This window comes from Rhinopithecus bieti, unplaced genomic scaffold (genome assembly GCF_001698545.2).
Source record: "Rhinopithecus bieti isolate Rb0 unplaced genomic scaffold, ASM169854v2 scaffold_24306, whole genome shotgun sequence".
Lineage (NCBI taxonomy): Eukaryota > Metazoa > Chordata > Mammalia > Primates > Cercopithecidae > Rhinopithecus > Rhinopithecus bieti.
Genome location: NW_016811898.1, coordinates 770,439 through 786,940, shown reverse-complemented (window position 1 = coordinate 786,940; position 16,502 = coordinate 770,439). Strand labels below are relative to the sequence as shown.

General features: G+C 45.9%; 1 protein-coding gene across 1 annotated transcript in view; it reads right to left on the bottom strand.

Moving 5' to 3' along the window:
- Window positions 1-16,502, bottom strand: part of STAB2 (stabilin 2) — a 175,342-nt gene that overhangs the window by 12,374 nt on the left and 146,466 nt on the right. Inside the window, 8 exon segments of the mRNA XM_017895335.1 lie at window positions 1,784-1,917; window positions 4,227-4,368; window positions 5,467-5,660; window positions 7,827-7,934; window positions 9,253-9,357; window positions 11,959-12,108; window positions 13,774-13,900; window positions 15,069-15,125. Of these exon segments, the coding sequence (XP_017750824.1) occupies window positions 1,784-1,917; window positions 4,227-4,368; window positions 5,467-5,660; window positions 7,827-7,934; window positions 9,253-9,357; window positions 11,959-12,108; window positions 13,774-13,900; window positions 15,069-15,125 (1,017 nt within the window).

The window sequence follows — 16,502 nt, the reverse complement described above, 5'->3', positions numbered from 1 at the left end:
AGCTGGGATTACAGGTGTGCACCACCATGTGCAGCTAATTTTTGTAGAGATGGGGTTTCTCCATCTTGATCAGGCTGGTCTCAAACTCCTGACCTCAAGTGATCCGCCTGCCTCTGGCTCCCAAAGTGCTGGGATTACAGGCGTGAGTCACCATGCTTGGCCTAGAACTCTAATTCTTCATCATAATATCATCATCACTCTCATCATCATTATTATAATTATTGTCACCCTCCCCATTACCACCACCATTATCATCGTCACCACCATCATCATAAGACTTATTGAGAGCTTATCTGGGATCAGGTTCTCTTGCAAGAGCTTTTCATGTGTCAACACCTTGAACTCTCAATCAACCCTATGAGGTGGGAACTTTTTAAATCCTTATACAACTGGGAAAATTGAGGTAAAGAGAAGTAACAGGCCGGGCATGGTGGCTCATGCCTGTAATCCCGGCACTTTGGGAGGCCAAGGTGGGTGGATCAAGAGGAGATTGAGACCATCCTGGCTAACATGGTGAAACCCCATCTCTACTAAAAATACAAAAAATTAGCCGGGCGTGGTGGGGGGCACCTGTAGTCCCAGCTACTAGGGAGGTTGAGGCAGGAGAATGGTGTGAACCCAAGAGGAGGAGGTTGCAGTGAGCCGAGATCGCGCCACAGCACTCCAGCCTGGGTGACAGAGCAAGACTCCATCCCCCCCCGCCAAAAAAAGAGAAGTAACTTGCTCAAAGTCACACAACTGGCAAATGGCAGAACTGGCATTCAAACCCAGGTGGTCTACTATTCCAGATCTCTTAATAATCTTAAAAATTGAGTTCCTACTGTGTGCCATATTACATTTAGTCCTTCCACAAACATGCCAGGTAAGTCAGAGATTTTAGTGGCTTGATCAAGGTCATGTGACCAGCAAGCAGGAGAGCAGAGATTCACTCTCTCCATGAGTCTGGGTCCTGGCATCAAAGGTTTTATTCGTTGGTAAAGAAATACCAGGTCTGAAAAAGTAGAGATTTGTTAGTGATGGAGGCTGGAGAAGGGGCTTTAAAATCATACCTACTAGGCATTCATCTCCTCTGCTCCCAGTGACAAACCACCAGCCTGGAGCTCCAACCTACTAGCTTTTCCAAATGGGTAGGACTTTTAGTTTGAGAGGATAAGAGAGCAGCACCTGATCAAAGAGTTCCGTTTCCTTCCTGCTGTGTCTGAAAGCTTGTGCAGTCTCTATTTATTCTTTTCACAGTCCCTCCAGCCACAGAGAGCTCCAGCTATTCCAGGGAAACTCCACCATTTTGTGGGTTCGGGGAGGTCCACCCTAGGCTTCCGGGTATTGCTGTCTTTCTGGTTTCCGGCTGTGAGGTATGCACTTCCAGTCTCTGCCTCTGCCTTGGCAGTTGAATGTCATAGTTGAAATAGACTTTTAAGAGTCAGGTCTACACTTGGATATTGGATCTGCCACCTCTTGGCTGGGTGACATCAGGCACTGTACTTAAACTTACTAAGCCTCAGTTTCCCTATCTGTAAAATGGGAATAGTAACACCTGCCCTGCCTCCAGAGATGTTGTAAGGATGGACAATAATATCAACGAAGCACCCTGCACAGTCCCTGACACATAATAGATGCAATAGATGCCCAATAAATGGACATGGTGACTGTTAGCATTGTTCCAGGAGCTACCTGCACTCCCTTGCTTGAAGGCAATAGCTCAAGTCTCCCCCATCTTAAGAAGGGGCTGCACTTCCACCCCTGCAGACTCTGTCTGCACAGAATCTCCCAACTGAGGACCCACCTTCTGGGCATAGGAGAGCTGGTTGTAGGTTGCCATGGTTGCAGCTTCATTGGCACAGGCCTCTTTGGCTTTGTCAAAGGTCAGCTTATACTGGCCCAGCGGGGAGCGTAGATGGAACACCCCAACAGTGGTATCTGGATGAGGAAGAAGAGGAATTACCCAGGGCAACCCACCAGGTTGGCAGTGTTTCCAACAATGGACTCTGAAGGACTTTCAAAACGAAGGCCAGCTATACCCCAGGTGTCTCCAGAAGCCATTTCCCCTTCAAGTTATGTTGAAGTACATCATTTAAAATACGTCTTTCTTTTCTAACTATAAAACTAGCATATGTTCATTGTAGAAATTAGGGCAATATAGAAAAGTAAAAAAATAAGCAAAACCACCTACAATTCTATTCTCCAGAAATAATCATTACTCCATGGCTAAAATTTTGGTATATTTCCTTCTAGAATTTTACTTTATTTTTTGGTAAATTTTTAATTTGATACAATTTGACATTCTTTCAATCTTCTTTCCTATTTATTCATGTTATATATGCTATAAATGTGGTAGCATACTGCCGACATAGTTTTCATAAATCTTTTTAAAACTTAACATTAAATCATAATTATATCCTAATATTATAAAATTTCTCTGGTAACATGATTTTCTCCTACTCCCCATACTTATAAGTGAAAAAATTTTTGTGACCTTTACAGCTATAAAAAAACACATTAAAGTGAGTTTCTGCCCAGGGCTCTGTGTGTTTTCTGACCCCTGCTGTGCCTTTTAAAAAAGTTTTAAAATTCATTTCCCCTAAGATACTGGAAGATTTTATCATTGGTTCATAGCTGATATCTTTCCTAACCAAACAATTCAGTGCAGACACCAGCAATAGTTCAAGGAGCAAGTCACATTTTTATATTGTCAAGTTCATTGTATAATGCCACAAAAGGATACTTTCTTCACCAAAGAAGACTAAGTTTTTCTTGTTTGAACATATTTCAACAGCACAACGCATAAGTCAAATGATCTTGGCCATATCTGAAATGCAAACACCAATTTAACAGCTTGGAGAAGTATGGAAAAGTGTTCCATGTCTCTTTATTGAGACAACAAAATACAATGAATTTGAGTAGATGTATATCAATATATTTTATCATCATTTACTATTAGATATATATATTATTTCTAATTTTCTGTGATGTTAAATAATGTTGGGATGGGTATGCTTATCTTTATTCCATTCTCAGATTATTTCTATAGGATGGGGTCCTGGAAACAGAACCAACAGGTCTCAGTATGAGTTACTTTAAGGCTGTCTGCTGCACGCATTATCAAATCGGTTGCCAATCGTGAAGGCAGTTTGCCCTCCTGTGAACCGTGTGAGGGCAGTGCTTCCTCCTGAACGTGGGATGGTTCTGTAACTGTGCCTACAGGGAAAGCTGAGTCATTTTCCCAAGCTAACGGTAACCACACAGCTTCAACAGAAGGGAGGTCCAACGTGATGCACAGTCACTTAGTATCACTGCCAATATTTTCTTGGCATTCATAAGAAAACAGAAGAGAAAAGCCCGTGGGAGAAGCTGGACCACACTCTATGAGCTGGGTAGATTTCCACCTGGAAGTGGGCTTTGGGAACAGGTGGGACTGGCTGAATGAATTGTGTCTTAAAGAAAAAAACCAAGCTCTTCTTGACTTCACAGTCCCAGAGGCAAATAAATTCCAAATCAGCTGGTTCCAACTGAATTTTTGTCCCCATCCTAAGTAGCAACTGTCCATAAAATCTTTCTGCTTGGAAGGGCCCCTGTACCTAGACCATAGACTATCCCCAACCAAGCTTTCAAACCTCTCATCACCTTCCCTCCCCAGCTGCTTTCACCCAGCACCACCTTGATCATTTTCTCCTGGCCATGCTGTCCCTGCCAGCAGAAATGCCTTACCAGCTCCTCTATGTTTAGCCCAATTCAAGCCTCCAGGAAGTCTCCACCAGAGTCCACATCTGTCAAACAAACCCAGCCCTGGAGAGATCCAGTACATACTGATCAGCTGTAAAGCCCAGTGCCCTGAGTCACTTTCTGAACCACTGAAGTCCCTCTGCCTTGGCTAGGGACTACATTTGTGAGTCCTTTCTGGCCTCCTCCACTGGGTTTCAAGATGTCCTATTGCCCATGCCTCTGTACTTGTATGGCTTTTCACTTTCCTCAGTCTCCCAAGTAGCTGGGATTACAGGTGCACGCCACCACACCCAGTTAATTTTTTGTGTTTTTAGTAGAGATGGGGTTTCATCATGTTGGCCGGGCTGGTCTTGAACTCCTGACCTCAAGTGATCCATCTGCCTCGGCCTCCCAAAGTGTTGGAATTACAGGCTTGAGCCACCATGCTTGGCCTGTTTTGTTTTTCTTCTTTCCCTTGAGGGTCCCTTCCCCACACCTGAAGAGAAGGGTGGTTTGGTCACACTGACCCTGGAAATGGAGGTCGACACATTTGGCATCCGCATGGCACTGCCCGTTGTCCTGTAAGCAGCGGTCAATGGGCAGCTGCTCCGGCTCACAGTTCAGCCCATCTCCCACATAGTGACTTTTACACTCACACTTGTGCTTGCCCTGTGGAGGGAGAGTGGGAAGAGATGAAAAAGTTCCTTCTCTAAGACCCCAGGATGCCCAAGTGCCCATGGGACCAATGTCCAGCCTAGGAGGTGTTCAGATGGACCAAGAGAACATGCCTCTCCTGTCCAGTGGGAATAACTGCTACGTCCTGCTTTTATCCAGGCTTATGATGAAACCTCATCCTTTACATCTCAGTTCAAATGTGGTTTCCTCAGAGATAGCCTCCCTGACCACCCCACATAAGTAGCTTTTCCATTCTCTTCTATCACATTGGCCTGATTTATGTTCTTCACAGGGCTTCTCGTGTTCTCTGAAAAAATTCCGTGCATTTGTTTCTGTACCGTGCATTGCCCCCACTCTCTACTTGTGCACGAGCTCCGGGAAAGCAGGGACTCTGTCTTTTTGTTATAACCCTGGGACCTGCAAGAGCATATAGCAGATGCATAATGACCACTGGTTGAATCAATGAATGATCTCCTTTAATCCCCACAACAACTCTATGATGTCTGCATTATTATGAGGCCCACTTTACAAATGAGAAAACTGGGGCCCAGAGAGTAATTAGCCACCTCCAGGTCACACAGCTTGTCAGTCCAGGAGGTAAGACGCAAAGGCAGTCTGACTCTAGAACCACATTTGTAACCAGCAACGGACATTATCTTGCATCATCTTTTCTGCACTTGTCCTGCCACATCTTACCAGCTGTTTGTTTTTAATAAGCCTTTTATTTAGAATAGTTTTAGATGGATAGAAGGGTGGCTAAGAGAGAACTCTCCTAGACTCTCCACCTGGTTTCCCCTGACGTCCAACATAACTATAGTACATTCATCAGAGCTAAGAAATTAATGTTGATACATTACTATTAACTAAGCAATACACTTAAGAATTTCACCAGCTTTTCCATGGACGCCCTTTTTCTACCTAGGGGACCACCTTGCATTTAGCCCAATGACTTTTAACAACAAACAGACTGTGCTAGAAAAAATGTTTAGGAAGACTCCAGGAGATAAGCAGAGTACAACAGGAGGTGGAAAGGCAAGGAGGAGCGAAGCCCAAGGGGCTGCTCCCAAATTTCCCTGGGAAAGAGCGACTCACCGGGCCTGTCATCTTACAGGTGGCGTGCTCGTGACACCCTCCATTAAGGCCGTCTGCACAGGGGTCTATCTCTGTGCAGCTGAGCCCGTCCCCTTTGTATCCCTTTTGGCAGCTGCAGGAGACCTTCGTGCCCTTCTGGGAGCATCTGGCCACCTTTGCACAGCCCCCGTTGTCCTGTTTGCAGAAATCCACGACTGCAAGAGCAGAGGAGAGAGGGCTCAACTTACCACCTACTGTGGAACCAGGGCTTCAGGTCAGGGCATGGGTCACCACAGCACTAGTGGTGCTGGGTGGGTAAATGGGCCCCTACGTGTTCGTGCCTTCTCTCCCCATGCCCTGTGGCCTCTATGCTGGCCTCTGCAACATGAATATTTTTGTGACACCCTCGTAGATGAAGCCTGAGGACATCTGTCCACTTCTGCCCCCTTTGTCATATACCTCCAGGCTTGACTTTGGTATTAGTTTTCAGAATAAATTTGGATTTTTCATGTTAGGACAGTGTGTGTGTGTGTGTGTGTGTGTGTGTGTGGTGTAGAGTTAGTGCAATATTGAGCACCCTATGAGATAGACATTGTTATCCCCATTCTATAGATGAACAAACTGAGACTCAGCTTAACTGATCTGACAAAGGTAAAACAGCTAGAATGTGGCCCGGCTGAAGATTTAAACCCAAGTTGGTTTGGCTCCAAAGTCCATGCTTTCCTCACTGTGCTACCTCTTAGAACTTTTGTTTCCATGATCCCCCAAATATCGACCCAATAATAGATTAGCTCCAGCCTCAGGAGTAGCTGAAAAGCCATCTGTACTTATACAGCCACTTGAGACCCTGGAAGAATAAATACAAGGACAAGAAGCCTCATTCTAAGGATGGGAGGGTGGGAAAAGAGAATCTAGGTCTTTGTTGCCCTTGTTGAATGCTGACTCACTTCTGGAATGCCTTGTAGCTGAATAAAGAACAGGTATAGCAAGATCTAATTTTTGTAAAGAAAGTATATATCTCTATGTGAATATTTATCCACAAAAAATATTAGAAAGTACATGTGACTGAGACTGCTAATTTTCCCTCAATACCTAGTTTCTGTTTTCTTCTGCTGCTGCTTCTTTTTTTGAGACAGTCTTGTTCTGTTGCCCAGGCTACAGTAGAGTGGCCTGATCTCAGCTCACTGCAACCTCTACCTCCTGGGTTCAAGTGATTCTCCTGCCTCAGCCTCCCAAGTAGCAGGGATTACAGGTGCCTGCCACCATGCCCAGCTAATTTTTGTATTTTTAGTAGACACGGGGTTTCGCCATGTTGGCCAGGCTGGTTTCAAACTCCTGACCTCAAGTGATCTGCCCACCTCGGCCTCCCAAAGTGCTAGGATTACAGGCATGAACCACTGAGCCCGGCCTAGTCTCTTTTTTTCTATAATAATAGATTCTCAGGTGGGCTCATGGTTGCCCAATAAAAGACTACATTACCCAGGTTCCCTTGTAGCTAGGCATGACCTATGATGAGATTCCAGCCAATGGGATGGGAGCAGATGTGATTTTAACAATTCCTAGTTTGCATTCTTAAAGGGAAGGAGGTTTGCCTCCTTCCTCTCCTTCCGTCTTGCTGTCCAGGCTGGGCTTATGGTATTGGCCACCTCAGGTGAGGTGAGTGAATGATGGCAGAGCCACAAGATAAAATGAGTTCAGGCCCCCAAATGACCTTTCAGAGTGAAACTGTGTTAGCCCTGGATACCTCCAACCTGTTATATGAGACAATAGGAAACATCTACCTTATTTATGCCACCGTTCATTTAGGTCTCTGTATGGCTGAACCTATATCCTAACTACTACAGATGGATACTGCAATGTTCACAGTGATTCTCACCTAGTGGTGAGAGTATGTTTAGGTTTAACTTAAAAAAAAGTGTTGTGTATTTTCTGATTTTTTTGAAGGCTGGATTACTTGTAGAGTTAGAAAAACACTCTAAAGTTAGCCGGGCATGGTGGCGCATGCCTGTAATCTCAGCTGCTTGGGGGGCTGAGGCAAGAGAATCACTTGAACCTGGGAGGCAGAGGTTGCAGTGAGCCAAGATTGCACCACTGCACTCCAGCCTGGGCGACAGGAGTGAAAGTCCATCTCAAAAAAAAAAAAAAAAAAAAAAAACTAAAGTGCATTCCAGTTTGCAAAACAATTTTGAAACTCTGACCTAGAGGGTGAGCAGATCAAGCATGAGCACATCCATTAAAGAAACTGAGTCATGGAGAGGGTAGGTGCTGCTGAAGTGGCCCAGACAGGAAGGAGTGCTAGGATGAAGCCCAGGCACTGTGAGCCAGTCCTGCTCCTCTCCCACACCATGCTGCTATTTCACCTGTGCACAAAGGTGGCTTACCTGTGCATGTGATTCCATCACCTTCATAATCCAGGTTACACTCACACGTGTTGTTCTCCTTACAGGTGGCATGAGGAGAACAAGGAGGCGTACACACTGCAGGCAAAACTGCAAAGAAAGGGGCCACTTTCATTCTGCACCCATGGTGTGAAGAGTTAACACCCACCTAAGGAGACTTCCCAAGACTCATTCTAGACGACCACTGTGTTCATAAGTGCCCCTGTACAGCAGGAAAATGGGGTGGTTTGCTAAGGCCTTTTCTAGTCGTGGAGATTCTGGGATTCTAGAATTACTCTTTTATAGTAAGACATGATCTCTGCAATGTCACTGAGATTTATATGAGAAAAAATGTTCTTTAGGAGCTATCAACTAAAACTTTATACCACAAAATGTATCTGCCAAGGAATGAACTTGGCAGATTAGCTCTCTGGTCCTAAGATTAGAGGGTTCCAGATGGAGATGGTTAAATTGGAGGAGAAATTCCACGGCCTTCTGAGGGTACCACTGAGCTAGGGAGAAGTCTGGAGCTTTGGTATTGGATAGGGCTGCAGTGCATGTAGGCAGCAGGAGGCCATGTGGTGCTTAGGGGAGAAGGCAGGAGGAACAGGGAGCAGGAGGAACTCAAGTTAGCCATACTGCTGCAACCCACGAAACTTCCGGCTGCTAAAGCCCACAGAAAGGGCCTCGCCATGCCCTCTGACCCCAAGGGAGGATTAAATGACAGTCATTCACATGGATAACTCAACGAGCCCATTTCAGATCTACCAGAACACAGGGCTTCCGGTATAAAGGAGACTTCAGAATACTGACCACTTAGTACGGATCGAGCTATGACAATGATTATAATGGTGAGCGTGATAATGGCAGCTGCTTGTTTTGAGCATCTGCATACACTGGGAACTTCAAAACCATGCTTGCTGACCGTCCCAGCAATCCTTTCCCTGCAGAATGTGTAGCATGGAGTTCTTTTGAAGGATAAGCAAGTCAAGGCTCAGCGAGTGCGGTTATCTAAGGCCATTCATCTAGTAAGTAGCAGAACCAGGGGTCAGACCCTGGTCTTGGGCCTTCAAAGTGATTTCCATGAAACCACTGTGCCTCTGTGTCAGTACCCATCTGGGCCCCAAACCCACCAGGACGAGGCACATTCCTTGCCTGAACCTGGGATTCTGTGCTTGAGGTGAGTCCTATAATCATATAGGATGCCGTGCTGGTTTCATAGGTTTGAGTTCAATCTTTTCATCTAGTTTTACAGCAAGTCTCCATCCTCCTGAGGTCCAGGGCTACAGATGCGAATCATCTTTTACCACGTGGACCTGCTTTGTCACTTTTTTCAGATGTCACTCAGACTCCCAACCTCACTTGTATGCTCTTGGCAGTGTCCACTGCAGCCCTGGGCTGCCAGCAGCTGACCACTCCCATGACAGACCTGCCTGAGTGTCACACGAGGGGCCTGTCCACCCCGTTTCACAGAGGCACTGTCCGGAGCCCGTGATGCCATCATCGCACTGTCCGTGGTCCGAGCAGCCACAGGCTGTAAACAAATTAGGATATGATCAGTCATCAGGGGTTAAGACCCAATCCACCAGCTCCATGACCGCTGGCTGGCTGTGCATTTTTAGTTGTGGGAGGAATCATGCTTACATCATAGTCATTCATTCATTCATTGAAACATCTAAAAAATAACTTATTCAAGGACTGTCACAGGCCAGGCACTGCTAAGCGATAAGGTTACAGGGAAAAACATAGTAGAGAAGGTCCCTGTTCTCATGCTGCTTACAGTCTCAGAGGGCCCAGCTGTTGAACATGGAATTATAAATGAGATGAATGTTAAAATCACAGTAGTGAGTGCCAGGTGATATGCAATGAACATTTAGGGAGATCATCTCATCTCCATCTTCCTGATGGAGAAATCTATTTAAAAGTAAAATTCTGGCTGGGTGTGGTGGCTCATGCCTGTCTGTAATCCCAGCACTTTGGGAGGCTGAGGTGGGAGGATTGCTTCAGGCCAGAAGTTCAAGACCAGCCTGGGCAACGTGGTGCAACCCCGTATCTACAAAAAAGCAACAACAAACAAAAATTAGCCCGGTGTCGTGGTACATGCCTTTAGTCCCAGCTACTTGGGAGGCTTGAACCCAAGATGTTGAGGTTACAGTAAGCTGTGATCACACCACTGTACACCAGCCTGGGTAACAGAGTGAGACTCTGTCTTTAAAAAAAAAAAAAAAAAAAAAAAAGTAAAATTCTGGCCACGTGCAGTGGATCATGCCTGTAATCCCAGTGCTTCGGGAGGCTGAAGCAGGAGGACTGCTTGAGGTCAGGAGTTTCAGACCAGCCTGGGGAATATAGGGAGACACAATCTCTACAAAAAATTTAAAAAATAAAAAATTAGTTGGGTATGGTGGCACATGCTTGTAGTCCTAACTACTCAGAAGGCTGAGGTGGGAGGACTGCTTGAGCCCAGGAGGTTGAGGCTGCAGTGAGCCATAATCCCACCACTGTATTTCAGCCTGGATGATAGAGTGAGATTTTGTCCCCGGCAAAAAAGTAACATTAAATGATATATCTCGATTCCACCACTTCTCACCACCTCCAGCACTACCGTGCTAGCACAAGTCACCATTAGTGCTGGCCGAGATTGTTGCATCATTTTCTCCAAGGGGCCCTGCTTCTGTGCCTGTTCTCCTATAGATACCCTCCCCAGAGCCATCCCTTCTAATCTCTTCACAACACCCCTCTGTTCCCAACACTTCGCTGGCCTCCTGTCACACACAGAGCTAAAGATTTTTCATTGGCCAAGAAGATCTGGCCCCTGGTGACCTTCAGATTGCATTCTCTTCCTCTCTTCCTCCTCTGTGCCCACTCCACTCAGCCACCCTGGTCTTCTTGCTGTTCCGTGCACACCAAGCTGGCTCCTGCCCCAGGGCCTTTGCACTTGCTCATCTCGCCTTGAGGAAAGCTGTTCCTCTGGTCTGCACTGTCCACTAGTTACACGTAGCCATTTAAATTTAATTAAACATTTGGTTCCTCAGCCACACGTTTTGCGTGCTTGATAGCCACATGTGGCTAGTGGCTACCATACTGGCCAGTGGAGTCATGGAGTCTTTCCTGCACTGCTGAAAGTTTGATTGGCCTGCTCTTCATATCTCATACCTGGCCCCCTTGTGTCTGTTAGGTCTCTACTCAAATATTCCCTACGTGAGGTGTCTTCTAAAACAATGTCTCCTTTCATCCTTCACCTTTCTACCTGCTTCTTTGCTTTTATCCTTCATAACGATGTTTTAGAAAACTTTGTTTCTGTAAGCCTTTTGAGAGCTGGAATTTTGTCCCTGTCAGCCCCCAAACCACAAATCCCTAGACATTAGAAATATTCGGCCAGGTGCGGTGGCTCATACCTATAATCCCAGCACTGCTGGGAGGCTGAGGCGGGTGGATCACCTGAGGTCGGGAGTCTGAGACTAGCCTGACCAACATGGAGAAACTCCATCTCTACCAAAAATACAAAATTAGCCAGGTGTGGTGGCACATGCCTGTAATCCCAGCTACTCAGGAAGCTGAGGCAAGAGAATCGCTTGAACCTGGGAGGCAGAGGTTGTAGTGAGCTGAGATCACACCATTGCACTCCAGCCTGGGCAACAAGAGCAAAACTGTCTCAAAAAAAGAAAGAAAAAAAAATTGCTGGCTCTTGAACAAATCTATTAAGCGCTTTGTACCTTGGTTTCTTTATCTGCTAATTACAGATAATAACAGTACCTATCTCAAAGGGCGGTTAAGTGGATTGAATTGTAAAACATATGTGGCTGGCACATAGTAGGCACTTAATCAATGTCGGCATTCAATATTAGTAAGGACTCAGTAAATCCACGTTGGTTGAATGATTGAATGAACATTATTCAGCCACATCGTGCCTTGGTGGCTGCTGGGGACAAGTTTCACTTCTAGAGGCAAAGCTTTTTCAGTGGAAACTGGGAATACATCCAAGGAGGAAATAAGCACCTAGGGCAGGCAGATGGGAGGGGTGTGGCTGGGAGAAAGGACAAGAAGGATGCCTCCAGGTCAGGCAGATGGCGTGGACAAGGACAGGGAGCACACAGTTAAAAAACAAGCTCTAGCACAGGGAAGTGGTGCCACATACGCAGACAATCAGGCCCGAATCTCCCCGGCCAGCACATCTCACAAGCCGTCCCGTTGAAGCCGGTGTTGCATTTACACTCTCCGGTGGCTGAGTACTGATCAAGGCAGACACCCCGGTTATTACACGGGGCATCTGGTCCTCCAGGGCAGGCTGGAAGAGATGAAACAGCGGTGACTCAACAGTCTCCCAAAGCCAGAGCAGCTCAGCGCCTTTGTAAATGTGCTGCGGCATCTGACCTCTGTTAGCCCAGAGGGAACATGGCCCTCAGTGTCAGTGGATATTTAGGGCAAGTCACTGGCCTATGGGACATGAACTTTATGGTATCTGATATGATTCCGTCTTGGCAGGGTGATACTCTGAACCGTGCACTGTATTTGGGGGCTTGTGCATTGGATTTGAGGATATCCGGGCTGAGTAATGAACTTGCTCTGAGCTTTTGTTTTCTTAGCTCTAAATGATGATAATAATAATAATGATATAGTGTCTGCTTGACCTATACCACATTGCTATTGTGAAGATCAAATGAGGCATTATAACTGAGAACAGTTTGAAAAGATAAAGCCCTGAACGAATATTAGAATGATACTGATTTTCATGAATGGTCCACACTTTAGTGATGGAGGGTGGAGCTGGGTGGTCACGGGGGTTCTCAACCCAGAGTATTCTCAATGACATTATGATGCATGGAGTATGCATGCTAGTAAAAATCATGGCTGCCAGAGACAGACCAGCAGGACCTTGGGTTTACTTATCCTCTCTGTGCCTCTGTTTTCTCATTTACAAAATGGGGACAACAGGCCAGGCACGGCGGCTCACGCCTGTAATCCCAGCACTTTGGGAGGCCGAGGTGGATGGATTGCTTGAGCTCAGGAGTTCAAGACCAGCCTGGGCAACATGGTGAAACCCCGGCTCTACAAAAAATACAAAAAAATTAGCTGAGTCTGGTAGCATGGGACTACAGTCTGCCTGTAGTCCCAGCTACTTGAGAGGCTGAGGTGGGAGGATCGCTTGAGCCCAGAAGGTTGAGACTGTAGTGAGCTGTGGTCCTGCCACTATACTCCAGCTTCGGTAACAGAGTGAGACCCCCTCTCAAAAAAAGTCAGTGGGGAGGGGAAGACAACAACAGAACCTACTCCCTAGGGGTTGTTGCCCAGATTAAATGTTTTGATATGTATGGGGAAAAAGCATTCAATAAAACTCAACAAATGTGCCTACTTAGAACAACATGTGGCAGATAAGTGCTTTTGAGGCATTTGTGATGCTGCAGCTGTTGATGTATTGTTGGCTAGAAGTTAACACGGGGGTTCCAGAATGGGCCCAGATATGCTTTGGCAAGGAGCCCTTTCCTGATGAGGTAACAGAGGGAGCCAATGCTATACATCCTCTACAAGGGACAGGGGTGGGCTCGGGAAATTATGGCCCATACGTACTGTGTCAGTACATCACCTGCCAAGGGAGAATCATATCAAATGCATTTAAACATGCTTATCAATATCATGGATATCATGTTGTACAGCATCAAAAATGAGATATAGTGTCTTTAGCACCATCAGAAATGTCTGCGCTCTAATATCAAGGAAAAAAGCCGACACACAATTACAATATATGCACAGTAGGATCTCAACTTGATAAAAAAAAGTATGCCAAACAAAGTAGAAGGAATGACACACAACTCTTCAGAGTTTTGGGGCCTGGGAATCATCACTGGCAGTGTTTCCCCCATCTCCCTATAATTTTGGTACGTTCAAAGACTGGACAATGAGCAGGAGCCTATTACCACTTTTAGAGTCGCGAGGCGGGAAGAGGCACCCTCACCCTGACAGTCTCGCCCGAAGTAGCCCTTGCAGCACCTGGGGATCTGTATCACCAGGCTGCACCGCTCCCGGCAGCCTTCCAGGTTCCTCTTGAAGGGCAGATTGTAGAGACACTTCTGCTTCTCACCCTAAGGGAAGAGAGTGGACCATCCCTTCACTTACCACCACAGGGACTGGGGCTCTGGGGCTCTAGTCTGTGCCCTCGTGGAGGATCCTAGGTACTGCTCAAATGAAAAATGGGACTTCCAATGTGAGCCAACTTTTTTTCTAAGGCAGTATTTTTCCTATGGGAGTCAACAGGCCAATGGCAGAAACATGCGGATGGGGGAGGGAGTAGATCTAGGGTCCGTGGGAAGATTTCTCCCCAGTCTCAAGGGGAAGAACTTTCAGACCCGTAGAGTGCTCTGCAAGTGGCATGGTTGCCTGGGGAGGGAGTGGGAAGGAGGTAGCTTCCTGTCATGGAAGGGGTGGGTGTGGGGCAAGGCTCCCAAATTGTAGGCAGGGAGGGTATGAGTTAGATTTTGTTTTGTAGAGATATTTTTGTTATAGGTTTTACTAGTAGACTAGGAAGAGCTTGACTTTGGAATAAGTAATACAAAACAGCATTTAATGAGCACTTACTATGTGCCAGGCACTTAAGTATACCCACATTTTTAAAATTTACTTTTCCTAATAGCTGCACAGAGTCCATTATTAGCTCCATTTTACAGAGGCAAACCTGACAGGTCATAGGATTTGTCAAAGATTATGGAATTTGACCCCATACCTGTGGACTCCAAATTTCATTGACTTAACCATTACTCTCCATTGCTCTCTGGGCTTTCATCCTATCTTTGCTCCTTACTAGCTGTGTGGCCTTGGGCTGATTGCTTACCCTCTCTGAGACCCATTTTTCTCATAAGTAAAGTGTAGATAATAATAGCTTCCTTTGAGTATTATAAAGAGGGACAGAGTAATGAGTATATAAAGGCCCAGTACACAGCCTGGGACATGGACAGCAGCCAACAAAATGCAGCTATTTTCATAATCATAATTATTTTCTAAGTCCTTCTAGGTCTACCATCCGATGACTTTTCTAGACAGTTCCTAGAACGTGGGTTGACAGGTGGCCTGGGCTGAGAATATCTATCTTACTCCACTGGTTTTGTTGTTGAAAGAATGACATAAATTACATTTATGCAACATAAGTGCACGCACACACACGCGCGCGCATGCACACACACACACACACACACACACACACACAATGAAACAGACCTATGGCTCTCCAAACGTTATCATTGCATTCTTAATTACCTTTGGTTTACTCCACCTTGGGCAGCTGGGAGTATTGACACAGCTCCCACATTCCCCCTAGTATGCAAGAAAAGAAACACTTGAAAATCAAAAATATCAGAAAACACAAGGAAATGTTCCTGATTAATACCTGGATGGATTAAGGGCTTAATTTTGATTAAGACTCTGGCTATGATCAGGAATATGAAAACAGGCCAGGCATGGTGGCTGACACCTATAATCCTAGCACTTTGGGAGGCCAAGGCAGGAGAATCGCTTGAGGCGAGGAGTTTGAGACCAGCCTAGGCAACAAAGAAAGACTCCGTCTGTAAAAAAAAAAAATTAGCCAGGCATGGTGGCACATGAACCTGTAGTCCCAGCGACTTTGGAGGCTGAGTTGAGGGGATCACTGGAGCCCAAGAGTTCAAGGCTGCAGTGAGCTGTGATTGTGCCACTGAACTCCAGCCTGGATGACAGAGCAAGACCCTATCTGAAAACAACAACAACAAAGAATATCAAAACAAACACACTAACTTTGCCACAGATAATTCTGAAGATCTGTCTTGGGCATTAGCTCTGTGGTTTTGTTCTCTGAAGGGAAAATCTGTTATACAGAGCTGGACCAGGGCAGTGTCTTACAGGCATATGCTATTAGCAGTGGGACATACGGGTGCAAGTGTTAGTTCCATTTTAAGTTAAATGGGATACTTTTGGCCAGTCACTAATACTATTTGAGCCTTAGTTTAATAATAAATAGGGATAATAATTCTTGCTGCTATTTGATCTTCAGAGGATTGATGAGGAAAAATGATGAACTGAAAAATATGTGTGGAATATAACTTGGAAATTAAGAAGACCCCTATGGTAGAAAGGACAACTGGTTTCATCTCCTACTTCGGCTGACTGGGATCCAAAAAATTTGGGATAATTATTGAAATTCCTAGGGGATGCCAGGTACAGATATCAACTGGTGACAAACTTTGCCATGTAACGTCACTTTACCTTTTGAGACTCAGTTTCTAAATCTACACAATAGAGTGGATGACAACTATTCCTTTTATTGGATTATTGTAGGGGTAAGCTAAGCATTGAACACAATGGCTGGCTCCAGGGGAGTACTCAGTAAAGGTGCTGGATGGATGAATGAGTGAATGTAAAAATGCCTCACACAGCCGGGCGCGGTGGCTCAAGCCTGTAATCCCAGCACTTTGGGAGGCCGAGACGGGCGGATCACGAGGTCAGGAGATCGAGACCATCCTGGCTAACACGGTGAAACCCCGTCTCTACTAAAAGACAAAAAACTAGCCGGGCGAGGTGGCGGCGCCTGTAGTCCCAGCTACTCGGGAGGCTGAGGCAGGAGAATGGCGTGAACCCGGGAGGCGGAGCTTGCAGTGAGCTGAGATCTGGCCACTGCACTCCAGTCTGGGTGACAGAGCGAGACTCCGTCTTAAAAAA